At 46.8% G+C, this 14,788-nt stretch overlaps 1 protein-coding gene across 2 annotated transcripts in view; it reads right to left on the reverse strand.

Annotated features, from left to right (window-relative positions):
• grid2ipa (Grid2 interacting protein a) overlaps positions 1-14,788 on the reverse strand; it is a 61,328-nt gene that overhangs the window by 5,898 nt on the left and 40,642 nt on the right. Inside the window, exons 10-18 of one of the 2 annotated variants that reach the window (XM_090194463.1) lie at positions 14,615-14,766; positions 14,293-14,436; positions 13,925-14,028; positions 13,315-13,462; positions 11,744-12,075; positions 3,912-6,149; positions 1,482-1,569; positions 884-973; positions 503-699 (exon numbers count right to left, since the gene is read on the reverse strand). In XM_090194463.1, coding sequence (XP_090050589.1) covers positions 503-699; positions 884-973; positions 1,482-1,569; positions 3,912-6,149; positions 11,744-12,075; positions 13,315-13,462; positions 13,925-14,028; positions 14,293-14,436; positions 14,615-14,766 — 3,493 coding nt within the window. Of the gene's footprint in view, positions 1-502; positions 700-883; positions 974-1,481; positions 1,570-3,911; positions 6,150-11,738; positions 12,076-13,314; positions 13,463-13,924; positions 14,029-14,292; positions 14,437-14,614; positions 14,767-14,788 lie in introns of both variants that reach the window. The other variant, XM_090194464.1, reaches the window with a different exon arrangement.

Genomic DNA, 14,788 nt, shown 5'->3' on the forward strand with positions numbered 1-14,788 from the left:
AAAGTGTAAATACACTTCAAATTCCTTATATAAAGTAAACCAGACCAGAGGCAGTAGGGATGACCAGGGATGTTGTGTGTGAATTAGACTATTTTCCTGTACATCATTTTCTTTGGGAATGTAGTGAAGTAAAAGTAAAAGTTGTCAAAAATATAAATAGTAAAGTAAAGTACAAATATACAAAAAACGACTTATGTAGTACTTTGAAGTATTTTTACTTAAGTACTTTACACCACTGAGTACTACTACTACTACTTTCACCCACAGTATAGCACAACAAAACAACACAAATACATCCATAAAGATCCCCCAAACTTTGACTGTACGTTTGTCTATTACATGTGTAACTCTGTGTTGTTGTTTGTGTCGCACTGCTTTGCTTTATCTTGGCCAGGTCACAGTTGTAAATGAGAACATGTTCTCAACTGTCCTATCTGGTTAAATAAAGGTGACATTTTTTTTTAAATTGCTGAGCCTCTTCTCTGCAGTCTAGGCCCAGTACCTGTAGTACAAACTGGTCAGGCTCGCTGAGTTTGGCTGGGTCCTCACTGTACTGTTCATACTGCTTGACCTCCTCTGCATCGGGGGCGTACAGCAGCAACTGCTTGATGTGGGTCGGCTCCAGCCGCTCTGTGGCCATGGTCATCAGCACCTGGCGTAGTTCGCCCGGGGACAGCTTCAGGTGGGCAATCAGGATGGCTGGAGGTCAGGGGTCAAGAGATCAAAGGGTCAAATACTCGAGGCCACAGTAACAGTGTAACATAGTCTCATGGTTTCAGTCAACACAGACTATATTAGAACAATAACATAAGATCTGAAGTGCAGTGTAACACAGCCTGGAACAATGTAGCGTCCTCCTCGCGTTCTCCACTCTCATACTTACATGCGTTGTAGGCCTTCTTATGGGACAGAATCTCAACTACGTCTTTCTTCTTGAAGGTCTCCGACTGAGGGGCTGGGTCTGGAAGAGAAACTGACACAGAACATCATGTGGGAAACACGAGGGAAACAGAGAAACATGAGAAGAGGCAGAAAGACAAAGTGATTGACACAGAGAGGCAGAAAGGAAGAGTGTGAAGACAAAGATCAAGGGAGAGAGAGACTGCTAAAGGAGCAGAAAATGTCCATATCAGGATTTTCAATGTACTGTATTTCTATATACATAATTTCAAGTATTGGACTTAAATGGGTCAGTGAAGTGCCTATGGCGGTAACGCTGCTGTCATTCGTCAGAGGGACCACTGATCAAAAGCAAATGAAAACCATGGTGGGCTTCACACACATTGCTCAAGATGAAGAAGTAGTCATATTAGACACACTAGGCAAGAACTGACTGGTGGTGGTATGTACATGGTTTTGTGGAAAGAACCTCCACACGTACAGTATGTGCAAACATACTGTATGCACACTAACATATGCATTATGCATGTATACACACAAACAGCCCCGTTCACATACACACGTGGGCACATTATACTCACTGGGGTTCTTTTGTGTCCCAAAGTGCAGTTCCAGATCCAGATACTTCACCATGTCATTCAGTTTGTCATAATCCGAATCCTCCCCCAACTGCAACACCCAGATTAAAAACAGGCATTGTGTACATTATGCACTGTCTACTCATTAAATTCAAGCTAATGCTTGTTATTTCAGAAATTGACTGCTTATTTCATTTTTTTACGGAACTGTTGTAAATCAAAAAACCTGACCCAACCCTGACTAACTCACATGTTCTAACGTTGACTAACTCACCTGTCCCAACCTTGACTAACTCACCTGTTCTAACGTTGACTAACTCACCTGTCCCAACCTTGACTAACTCAGCTGTCGCAACCCTGACTAACTCACCTGTTCTAACGTTGACTAACTCAGCTGACCCAACCCTGACTAACTCACCTGTTCTAACGTTGACTAACTCACCTGACCCAACCCTGACTAACTCACCTGTTCTAACGTTGACAAACCTACCTGTCCCAACCTTGACTAACTCAGCTGTCGCAACCCTGACTAACTCACCTGTTCTAACGTTGACTAACTCAGCTGACCCAACCCTGACTAACTCACCTGTTCTAACGTTGACTAACTCAGCTGACCCAACCCTGACTAAACTCACCTGTTCTAACCTTGACTACTCACCTGTCCCAACCTTGACTAACTCAGCTGTCGCAACCCTGACTAACTCACCTGTTCTAACCTTGACTACTCACCTGTCCCAACCTTGACTAACTCAGCTGTCACAACCCTGACTAACTCACCTGTTCTAACCTTGACTACTCACCTGTCCCAACCTTGACTAACTCAGCTGTCGCAACCCTGACTAACTCACCTGTTCTAACCTTGACTAACTCAGCTGTCGCAACCCTGACTAACTCACCTGTTCCAACGTTGACTAACTCACCTGTTCTAACCTTGACTAACTCACCTGTCCCAACCTTGACTAACCCACCTGTTCTAACGTTGACTAACCTACCTGTCCCAACCTTGACTAACTCAGCTGTCGCAACCCTGACTAACTCACCTGTTCTAACGTTGACTAACTCACCTGTTCTAACCTTGACTACTCACCTGTCCCAACCTTGACTAACTCACCTGTTCTAACGTTGACTAAATCAACTGTCCCAACCTTGACTACTCAGCTGTCCCAACCTTGACTAACTAACCTGTTCTAACCTTGACTACTCACCTGTCCCAACCTTGACTAACTCAGCTGTCCCAACCTTGACTACTCAGCTGTCCCAACCTTGACTACTCACCTGTCCCAACCTTGACTACTCAGCTGTCCCAACCTTGACTACTCAGCTGTCCCAACCTTGACTACTCAGCTGTCCCAACCTTGACTACTCAGCTGTCCCAACCTTGACTACTCAGCTGTCCCAACCTTGACTACTCAGCTGTCCAAACCTTGACTACTCAGCTGTCCAAACCTTGACTACTCAGCTGTCCCAACCTTGACTACTCACCTGTCCCAACCTTGACTACTCAGCTGTCCCAACCTTGACTACTCAGCTGTCCCAACCTTGACTACTCAGCTGTCCCAACCTTGACTACTCAGCTGTCCCAACCTTGACTACTCAGCTGTCCCAACCTTGACTACTCAGCTGTCCCAACCTTGACTAACTAACCTGTTCTAACCTTGACTACTCACCTGTCCCAACCTTGACTAACTCAGCTGTCCCAACCTTGACTACTCAGCTGTCCCAACCTTGACTACTCACCTGTCCCAACCTTTACTACTCAGCTGTCCCAACCTTGACTACTCAGCTGTCCCAACCTTGACTACTCAGCTGTCCCAACCTTGACTACTCAGCTGTCCCAACCTTGACTACTCAGCTGTCCCAACCTTGACTACTCAGCTGTCCCAACCTTGACTACTCAGCTGTCCCAACCTTGACTACTCAGCTGTCCCAACCTTGACTACTCACCTGTCCCAACCTTGACTACTCAGCTGTCCCAACCTTGACTACTCAGCTGTCCCAACCTTGACTACTCAGCTGTCCCAACCTTGACTACTCAGCTGTCCCAACCTTGACTACTCAGCTGTCCCAACCTTGACTACTCAGCTGTCCCAACCTTGACTACTCAGCTGTCCCAACCTTGACTACTCAGCTGTCCCAACCTTGACTACTCAGCTGTCCCAACCTTGACTACTCAGCTGTCCCAACCCTGACTAACTCACCTGTTCTAACCTTGACTACTCAGCTGTCCCAACATTGACTGCTCACCTGTTCTAACCTTGACTACTCAACTGTCCCAACCTTGACTAACTCAGCTGTCGCAACCCTGACTAACACATCTGTCCAAACCCTGACTAACTCCAGTCCAAACTGTGGCTGACATACCTGTCCCAATCCTGACTAACTCACCTGTCTCAATGCTGACTAACTCATCTATCCAATATGTGACTAACTCACCTGTCCCCAGATGGTGCCCTCAGAGTTCTCCACCTGTTCCCAGCGCAGCCTCTTTACACTCATATGATTGGAGTCCATCCTCGGAAGGCCTGGGCGAGGCAGCGGAGGAGGGGTTCCAGGAGGGGGTAGGGGCGGAGGAGGAGGGGGCTCCTGTTTCCCCAACTGGTCCAAGTTATTCTGGGACTGGGAATGCTGCTTGGCCTGAGGTTGGGGCAGGGGTTGGTGGTGGGAGTGGGAGTGGTGGTGAGACTGGGATTGACTGAATAGCCGCTGAGAAGGCTGGGACTGAGGACGACCCTGGTTGGAGGGGTGGACCTGGTGGGGTTGGTGTTGGGGCAGAGGCTGGAAGGTGGACAGGGTGGGCTGGTGGGGTGGAAGGGGCTGGAAGGTGGACAGGGTGGGCTGGGGGTGGTGGCGCTGCTGGATGGGCTGGTGGATTAGGTGGATCTGATGGAGCTCTGGCTGAGTGGGCTGGGGAGGGACCTGGTGGTGGATGTGCTGGATCTGGGGAGTGTGGTGGTAAGTCTGCTGGATGGAGTGGGGACGCTGGGGGGATGGCTGGTGAGTGCGATGAGACTTGAGAGATTGACGAGTCTGTTGACCCTGGTGGCTGGCCTGGGAAGATGGGTGAGTCTGATGGCTCTGAAGAGACTGGTGGATCTCCTGATCCAGATGTACTGGTAGTGATGCAGGCTGATCTTGGTGGATCTGATGAGCTTGGTGAAGGAGCTCCGTGGATGAGAGGTGCTGCTGGATCTGATGAGCTTGGTGAAGGAGCTCTGTGGATGAGTGGTGAGGTTGGTGAAGAAGTTCCATGGAGGAGTGGTGCTGCTGGACCCGATGAGCTTGGTGAAGGAGCTCCATGGACGAGTGGTGCTGCTGGTCTTGTTGAGCTTGGTGAAGGAATTCTATGGAGGAGTGGGGCTGCTGGACCTGCTGAGCTTGGTGAAGGAGCTCCATGGAGGAGTGGTGCTGCTGGACCTGATGAGCTTGGTGAAGGAGCTCCATGGAGGAGTGGTGCTGCTGGACCTGATGAGCTTGGTGAAGGAGCTCCATGGAGGAGTGGTGCTGCTGGACCTGCTGAGCTTGGTGAAGGAGCTCCATGGAGGAGTGGTGCTGCTGGACCTGATGAGCTTGCTGAAGGCGCTCCATGGATGAGTGATGTGACTGTGTATGAATACTCTGATAGATTGCCTCCGAGTACTGACTCTGTTGATCTGGATGGACAGGGGAATGGGCTGGGGGATTGTACGGTGATGTGGCTGAGTGAGACTGACGACGGCTCTGACGACGAGTCTGTTGTTGAGCTTGGTGCATCTGGTAGAGTGAGGGGTCTGGGTGGTTTGGGAGGTCTGGATGGGTGTGGGCTGCCTCTGGAGAGGGGAGGGGGGGCAGGGACTGGTGAAGCTGCTGCAGAGGGTGTGCTTTGTGCGAGGACTGGGCAGGCAGTGACTGGTGCCCCTGGTAAATACTTTGCTCCTGGTACGCTTGTTGCTCCTGATATGATTGATGCTTCTGTAACGCTTGTTGTTCTTGATGTGCTTGTTGCTCCTGGAATGCTTGTCGCTCCTGGTGCGCTTGATGTGCTTGTTGCTCCTGGTAAGCTTGTTGTTCCTGGTACGCTTGTCGCTCCTGGTGCGCTTGTTGTGCTTGTTGCTCCTGGTAAGCTTTTTGTTCCTGAAACGCTTGTTGCTTCTGGAATGCTCGTTGCTCCTGGTACACTTGTCGTTCCTGGTACGCTTGTTGCACTTGTTGGTCCTGGTAAGTTTGTTGGTCCTGGTAAGCTTGTTGTTCCTGGTAAGCTTGTTGCTCCTGGTACGCATTTTGTTCCTGCATTGCAGAATGGGCTAGCAGGTCCTCCCGGGTGGGAAGCACCTTGTGAATGGACTGGCGTTTGGGTGGTGGGTTGGAGCGAGGAGGAGGGGGCGGAGGTGGCCCGTGGTGGCGGCGGAAAGGCAGTTGTATTCTGGGAGACTGTTCAGGGGTGGCGGTATAGCTTGGAGGTAGAGGAGGATCATTGAATTGGATGGGCGGAGGTGGCGGGGGAGTCATGGGGGGAGGGGGTATGTGTTCGGAGGAGGAGGAGTAGGTGAGGGAGGAGGCGTCCTCTCCGCTGCTGCCCTGGCACTCGCTGGGGCTGCTCAGCTCAGGGGGTATTATGAAACCCCCATCTCCATCTTCATCATCCACCTCCTCATCCTCATCCTCATCATCTGGGAAGCTCATCTGGACAACATCCTGGCATTACCACCAATCACATAGATTCATTAAGGCTTGGGCCATTGATCCAGTGTAATTTATAGTCTTATGTGCTTTACGGTAGAGTTTCTCAATAGAAACACACAAATTATATATACTAAAAACAGAAAAACAATCTTTTAAGTGAAAAGTAGGCATTGGCCTGAAGCCAAAAAAGAAATGCACATGAGCACCACAATGCCTACTCCACCCATGCTCTACCAAGATTTTCCAGCATATAGCTTTGACCTACCACAGTATCTACAGTATATTGGCCTATTGTACTTCAAACAATGTTTATGCAGGTTGCTTAGAAAAAAACATTCCTCTGGTTTTTAAACCAGAAGGTAATTATAGAAAATTATACAGCATTTCCACACTCAAAAGGTGTCTTTCGAAAATGTAACTTGCAATTCAAATGATTAAAAAATAAGTGTTTTGTCTCACATAATTTGTTGTCCTGGGTCTGGTGTCAGTCAATCCAGAAAATTGCAAGAACTTTGAAACATGAGCAATGGACATGGTGGAAATCTGTCCTTTGGTCTGATGAGTCCAAATTTGAGATTTTTGGTTCTAACCGCTGTGTCTTTGTGAGACGCGGAGTAGGTGAATGGATGATCTCCGCATGTGTGGTTCCCACCATGAAGCATTGAGGAGGAGGTGTGATGGTGCTCTGCTGGTGACACTGTCAGTGATTTTTTTTAAAATTTTAAGGAACACTTGACCAGCATGACTACCACAGTACTCTGCAGCAATACGCCATCCCATCTGGTTTGCGCTTACTGGGACTATCATTTGTTTTTCAACAGGACAATGACCCACACACCTCCAGGCTGTGTAAGAAGGAGAGTGATGGAGTGCTGCATCAGATGACCTTTTTCTTAAAAGTTCATTTGTGGAATTTCTTTCCTTCATAATGTGTTCGATTCAATGCTGGCAGCACTCATACGTCTATTTCCCAAAGACAACCTCTGGATATGAAGCTGAGCACGTGCACTCAACTTCTTTGGTCGACCATGGCGAGGCCTGTTCTGAGTGGAACCTGTCCAGTTAAACCGCTGTATGGTCTTGGCCACCGTGCTGCAGCTCAGTTTCAGGGTCTTGGCAATCTTCTTATAGACCAGGCCATCTTTATGTAGAGCAACAATTATGTTTTTCAGATCCTCAGAGAGTTCTTTGCCATGAGGTGCCATGTTGAACTTCCAGTGACCAGTCAGTATGAGGGCGTGTGAGAGCGATGACACCAAATTTAACACACCTGCTCCCCATTCACACCTGAGACCTTGTAACACTAACAAGTCACATGACAAAATGTGTCATTCTCCCAATACTTTTGGACCTTAAAAAGGTAGTGGAGTGGGATTAGTGTGGTGTGTGAAGAATCCAATACTTTAACCTGTACATGGTACACATTTAAAAAAATGTTATCTTTATTTAACTAGGCAAGTCAATTAAGAACAAATTCTTATTTTCAATGATGGCCTAGGAACAGTGGGTTAACTGCCTTGTTCAGGGGCAAAACGACAGATGGACGACCTTGTCAGCTCAGGGATTCGATCTTGCAACCTTTCGGTTACTAGTCCAACGCTCTAAGCACTAGGCTACCTGCTGGCCCAAATCACATTATTGTGGGAGCACCTCCTCTAAGAGTAGGAATTAGAATGTTTGAGAAGGTTTGAATCCTAAGAAACCTGCATACACTTTCTTTAAAGTACAATAGACCAGCATACCTACAGTAGTAGGTCAAAGCTGTGTGCTGGAAAACCTTGGTAGAGCATGGGTGGAGTAGGCATTGTGGTGCTGGAAAACCTTGGTAGAGCATGGGTGGAGTAGGCATTGTGGTGCTGGAAAACCTTGGTAGAGCATGGGTGGAGTAGGCATTGTGGTGCTGGAAAACCTTGGTAGAGCATGGGTGGAGTAGGCATTGTGGTGCTGGAAAACCTTGGTAGAGCATGGGTGGAGTAGGCATTGTGGTGCTGGAAAACCTTGGTAGAGCATGGGTGGAGTAGGCATTGATGTGCTTGTGAATTTCCTTTCTTTTTCGGCTTCAAACCAATGCCTACTTCTCACTTAAAACAGATTTTTTGTTTATTTATATATATATACATATATACACACACACACACACACACACACACACACACACACACACACACACACACACACACACACATACAGTGGGGAGAACAAGTATTTGATTACACTGCCGATTTTGCAGGTTTTCCTACTTACAAAGCATGTAGAGGTCTGTACATTTTTATCATAGGTACACTTCAACTGTGAGAGACGGAATCTAAAACAAAAATCCAGAAAATCACATTGTATGATTTTTAAGTAATTCATTTGCATTTTATTGCATGACATAAGTATTTAATACATCATAAAAGCAGAACTTAATATGTGGTATAGAAACCTTTGTTTGCAATTACAGAGACCATACATTTCCTGTAGTTCTTGACCAGGTTTGCACACACTGCAGCAGGGATTTTGGCCCACTCCTCCATACAGACCTTCTCCAGATCCTTCAGGTTTCGGGGCTGTCACTGGGCAATACGAACTTTCAACTCCCTCCAAAGATTTTCTATTGGGTTCCGGTCTGGAGACTGGCTAGGCCACTCCAGGACCTTGAGATGCTTCTTACGGAGCCACTCCTTAGTTGCCCTGGCTGTGTGTTTCGGGTCGTTGTCATGCTGGAAGACCCAGCCACGACCCATCTTCAATGCTCTTACTGAGGGAAGGAGGTTATTGGCCAAGATCTCGCGATACATGGCCCCATCAATCCTCCCCTCAATACGGTGCAGTCGTCCTGTCCCCTTTGCAGAAAAGCATCCCCAAAGAATGATGTTTCCACCTCCATGCTTCACAGTTGGGATGGTGTTCTTGGGGTTGTACTCATCCTTCTTCTTCCTCCAAACACGCCGAGTGGAGTTTAGACCAAAAAGCTCTATTTGTGTCTTATCACGCCACATGACCTTCTCCCATTCCTCCTCTGGATCATCCAGATGGTCATTGGCAAACTTCAGAAGGGCCTGGACATGTGCTGGCTTGAGCAGGGGGACCTTGCGTGCGCTGCATGATTTTAATCCATGACGGCGTAATGTGTTACTAATGGTTTTCTTTGAGACTGTGGTCCCAGCTCTCTTCAGGTCATTGACCAGGTCCTGACGTGTAGTTCTGGGCTGATCCCTCACCTTCCTCATGATCATTGATGCCCCAAGAGGTGAGATCTTACATGGAGCCCCAGACTGAGGGTGATTGACCGTCATCTTGAACTTCCATTTTCTAATAATTGCGCAAACAGTTGTTGCCTTCGCACCAAGCTGCTTGCCTATTGTCCTGTAGCCCATCCCAGCCTTGTGCAGGTCTACAATTTTATCCCTGATGTCCTTACACAGCTCTCTGGTCTTGGCCATTGTGGAGAGGTTGGAGTCTGTTTGATTGAGTGTGTGGACAGGTGTCTTTTGTACAGGTAATGAGTTCAAACAGGTGCAGTTAATACAGGTAATGAGTGGAGAACAGGAGGGCTTCTTAAAGAAAAACAAACAGAGCCGGAATTCTTACTGGTTGGTAGGTGATCAAATACTTATGTCATGCAATAAAATGCAAATGAATGACTTAAAATTCATACAATGTGATTTTCGGGAGTATTGTTTTAGATTCCGTCTCTCACAGTTGAAGTGTACCTATGATAAAAATTACAGACCTCTACATGCTTTGTAAGTAGGAAAACCTGCAAAATCGTCAGTGTGTCAAATACTTGTTCTCCCCACTGTATATACACACATATATATATACACATGTGTATATATATATATATATATACACAGTAGAAGTCAGAAGTTTACATACACCTTAGCCAAATACATTTAAACTCAGTTTTTCACAATTCCTGACATTTAATACTAGTAAAAATTCCCTGTTTTAGGTCAGTTAGGATCACCTTTATTTTAAAAATGTGAAATGTCAGAATAATAGTAGAGAGAATGATTTTTTTCAGCTTTTACTTCTTTCATCACGTTCCCAGTGGGTCAGAAGTTTACATACACTCAATTAGTATATGGTAGCATTGTCTTTAAATTGTTTAACTTGGGTTAAACGTTTTGGGCAGCCTTCCACAAGCTTCCCACAATAAGTTGGGTGAATTTTGGCCCATTCCCCTTAACAGGGCTGGTGTAACTGAGTCAGGTTTGTAGGCCTCCTTGCTCGCACACGCTTTTTCAGTTCTGCCCACACATTTTCTATGGGATTGAGGTCAGGGCTTTGTGATGGCCACTCAAATACCTTGACTTTGTTGTCCTTAAGCCATTTTGCCACAACTTTGGAAGTATGCTTGGGGTCATTGTCCATTTGGAAGACCCATTTGCGACCAAGCTTTAATTTCCTGACTGATGTCTTGAGATGCTGCTTCAATATATCCACAACATTTTCCTTCCACTTGATGCCATCTATTTTGTGAAGTGCACCAGTCCCTCCTGCAGCAAAGCACCCCACAACATGATGCTGCCACCCCCATGCTTCACGGTTGGGATGGGGTTCTTCGGCTTGCAAGCCGCCCCCTTTTTCCTTCAAACATAATGATGGTTATAAGGGCCAAACAGTTCTATTTTTGTTTCATCAGACCAGGTGACATTTCTCCAAAAAGTTTGATCTTTGTCCCCATTTGCAGTTGCAACCGTAGTCTGGCTTTTTTATGGCGGTTTTGGAGCAGTGGCTTCTTCCTTGCTGAGCGACCTTTCAGGTTATGTCGATATAGTACTCATTTTACTGTGGATATAGATACTTTTGTATCTGTTTCCTCCAGCATCTTCACAAGTTCCTTTGCTGTTGTTCTGGGATTGATTGATTGCACTTTTTGCACCAAAGTACGTTCATCTCTAGGAGACAGAATGCGTCTAGTTCCTGAGCGGTATGACGGCTGCGTGGTCCCATGGTGTTTATACTTGCGTACTATTGTTTGTACAGATGAACGTGGTAACTTCAGGCGTTTGGAAATTGCTCTCAAGGATGAACCAGACTTATGGAGGTCTAGAATTTATTTTCTGAGGTATTGGCTGATTTCTATTGATTTTCCCATGATGTCAAGCAAAGAAGCAATGAGTTTGAAGGTAGGCCTTGAGAAATACATCCACAGATACACCTCCAATTGACTCAAAGGATGTCAATTAGCCTATCAGAAACTTCTAAAGCCATGACATAATTTTCTGGAATTTTCCAAGCTGTTTAAAGGCACAGTGTATGTCAACTTAGTGTATGTAAACTTCTGACCCACTGGAATTGTGATACAGTGAATTATAAGTGAAATAATCTGTCTGTTAAAAACTGTTGGAAAAATGACTTGTGTCATGCACAAAGTAGACGTCCTAACCGGCTTGCCAAAACTATAGTTCGTTAACAAGAAATTTGTGGAGTGGTTGAAAAACGAGTTTTAATGACTCCAACCTAAGTGTATGTAAACTTCTGACTTCAACTGTATATATATATATATATATAAGTAATCACTAAGTCATGCAGGACAAGCAGCTTGCTGTCTTTGTCAAACATATCATAATCAACCATATAATGCTCTATACAGATGTGCATCTATACGACCCTACCTCCTCGTAGTCGTTTTCGGGTGACAGGAAGTCGTCTACAATGGCGACCCTCTGACCCAGCTGTTCGCTCAGTGCGTCCAGGAACCGGTCTGTATCAGAGGAGCGCGGCGGATGAGAGAAAGTGTAGCGCCTCTTATTGAGACGGGCGTGAGAGGGTGGGCTGGCAGGGTAGTCGGGCGGCGAGGGAGGGGGGCTGTCTAGGCTGATGTAGGGGTTAGACTCGGCACTGGTCTGGGAGGTGAGACCTGGGGGGTAGAACTGGACCGGGGCAGGGGGGCTAGGGAGGGGCTCCTGCCAGGCGGAGGGAGGTGGTGGGGGGCCCTTACGGCTACCTGTGGAGAGGAACAATGACATCACTGCTCCTGTAGAGAAGAACATCTACCATTACATTGATCTAACTATTCTATTGACCAAGGGTTGTAGATCACGCTAATGCACAATACATGGTCTATTCATTTCTGCTGTTCTAACTATTTGGTTGGATGTTTTTATACCCAGTAGCTACCTGTGTTTGTGAACATATTCACACTCCACTGACTAACAGAGAGATAGGTGGACTCAACTCAAACTAGAAGACTACATGTGTCAGGCAAGCTGCAATTCACATTTCAACCTGTTTCTAATGATGTTATTTTAACCAGATTTCAACCTGTTTGTATTGACGTTATTTTAACCAGATTTCAACCTGTTTGTAGTGACGTTATTTTAACCAGATTTCAACCTGTTTGTAGTGACGTTATTTTAACCAGATTTCAACCTGTTTGTAGTGACGTTATTTTAACCAGATTTCAACCTGTTTGTATTGACGTTATTTTAACCAGATTTCAACCTGTTTGTAGTGACGTTATTTTAACCAGATTTCAACCTGTTTGTATTGACGTTATTTTAACCAGATTTCAACCTGTTTGTAGTGACGTTATTTTAACCAGATTTCAACCTGTTTGTAGTGACGTTATTTTAACCAGATTTCAACCTGTTTGTAGTGACGTTATTTTAACCAGATTTCAACCTGTTTGTAGTGACGTTATTTTAACCAGATTTCAACCTGTTTGTAATAAGGTAATATTTTTTTATCCCTTTTTCTCCCCAATTTCCTGGTATCCAATTGGTAGTTACAGTCTTGTCTCATCGCTGCAACTCCCATACGGACTCGGGAGAGGCGAAGGTCGAGAGCAGGGCATCCTCCGAAACACAACCCAAACAAGCCGCACTGCTTCTTGACACAATGCCCACTTAACCCGGAAGCCAGTCGCACCAATGTGTCAGAGGTACAACTGGCGACCGTGTCAGCGTGCACTGCGCCGGCCCACCACAGAACTCGCTAGTGCTCGATGGTGACAAGGACTTCCCCTAACCCGGACGACGCTGGGCCAATTGTGCCACGCCCCACGGGTCTCCTGATCGCGGGCAGATGCGACAGAGCCTGGACTCGAACCCAGAATATCTAGTTACACAGCCTTAGACCACTGCGGCACTCGAGAGGCCCTAATGATGTCATTTTAACCACATTTTCCTGGATGCGTCATGATTAACAGCACTTCAAGTAAAGTGTTACTGGTTGGAGTAGATACCTGTGTTAGCGTGCATGGACGGAGAGCCTGCGTGTTCGAGGACCTCCAGCTCTACCAGACTGTCCGCCGGAGGAGGAGCGCGAGCCTTCAGAGACTTGGACCTCTTCCCTGAGTACACGTTCTCCAGCTCAGCATACACCGCAGACAGCTAGACAGAGAGGAGATATGCCTTTTCATAACGACTCAGATAGACGAGATAAAAGCCAGAAGATAAGAGGAAGGAGGAAACAACCTAGATCAGTGGTCACTAGTCCTAGTTCCCAAGAGCCAATACAGCTTTTGTTTCAGCCTGACAGTGACACACCTGCTTGAATTAATGAGCCACTAGGGGTTCTTGAGTAATTGGAGCCAGTGTGTTTTATAGTGCTGGACCAGAGGAAAAAGATGCAGACCTGGACTAGTGAGCACTGTTTTAGTCATCCTTATTCTAACATATCCCATTTAGCAGACGCTTTTGTCCAAAGCGACTTACAAGTCGGCTGGGGCCACTACTTTTACATATGGGTGGCCCCAGCGGGAATCGAACCCACGACGCTTGGCGTTGCAAGCGCCATGCTCTACCGACTGAGCCACACAGGACCACTTCTCTCAGTCTCACTTGGGTACCCACGTTGGTGAGGTTGTTGGGGGTCTCTGGGAGGGACGTCCCGTCTCCTGACTGTCTCTCTCCTGGAGCCAGCCTCATCCCCATCTCCACTGGATCAGTACGGATCCCTACAGGAAACATGCTGCATTAGGTTTCATGCATTCCAAAAAAATACGTCTTTCTCGATACCCGTTCACTTGACTGGGTAGGTTTAAGCAAAAGCTCCACCTAGTGTCAGAAATATATATTTCATGCTACTTCTGACAATACTGATGATGATGGTGATAATAATGATGACGATGATGACGATGATATTGCCACTGATAGTAATGATGGTGCTACTTCTACTGGTGATGAATATGATGATGAAGGACAAAGACAAACGCAAGTACCCATCCCCAGGTGAGTGCCGATGATGAGGTCGTCAGAGCTCCGCCCACGCATGCTGGCCCTGTAGGCGGTTCCTGTCACTCTCATGGAGCTGCTACGGCGATGGGGCTCGGGGGCGGGCTCTGGCTCAGGTGGGGGGGCTGGCGCTAGAATACACACAGCGTGTGTATGTCAGTGTACACACACACGCAGACACACTGGCACAATCACAAATTTACGTTGTCTTTCACATTCACACATTCACCCACCAAAATCACAAATGTACACGTAGATATCACATTTACTCACATAAGCACACACACAACCACTCTTCCCACAACCCACCTGCAGCCTTGTAACCGAGGAAACGTGAAATCTTGCTCTGGCAGTGCTCCTGCTCTTCGTAGGTCAGAAGCTGGTAGACAAACCGCCAGATCACCTGCTTGGCTGGCGTGTCCAACACCGGGAACACGTCCACAATCAGAGTGTCAACATTCCTGTTGCCACGTAGGAGGGGGC

Source organism: Oncorhynchus mykiss, chromosome 13, assembly GCF_057628025.1.
Source record: "Oncorhynchus mykiss isolate SJ-2025 chromosome 13, ASM5762802v1, whole genome shotgun sequence".
Taxonomy (NCBI): domain Eukaryota; kingdom Metazoa; phylum Chordata; class Actinopteri; order Salmoniformes; family Salmonidae; genus Oncorhynchus; species Oncorhynchus mykiss.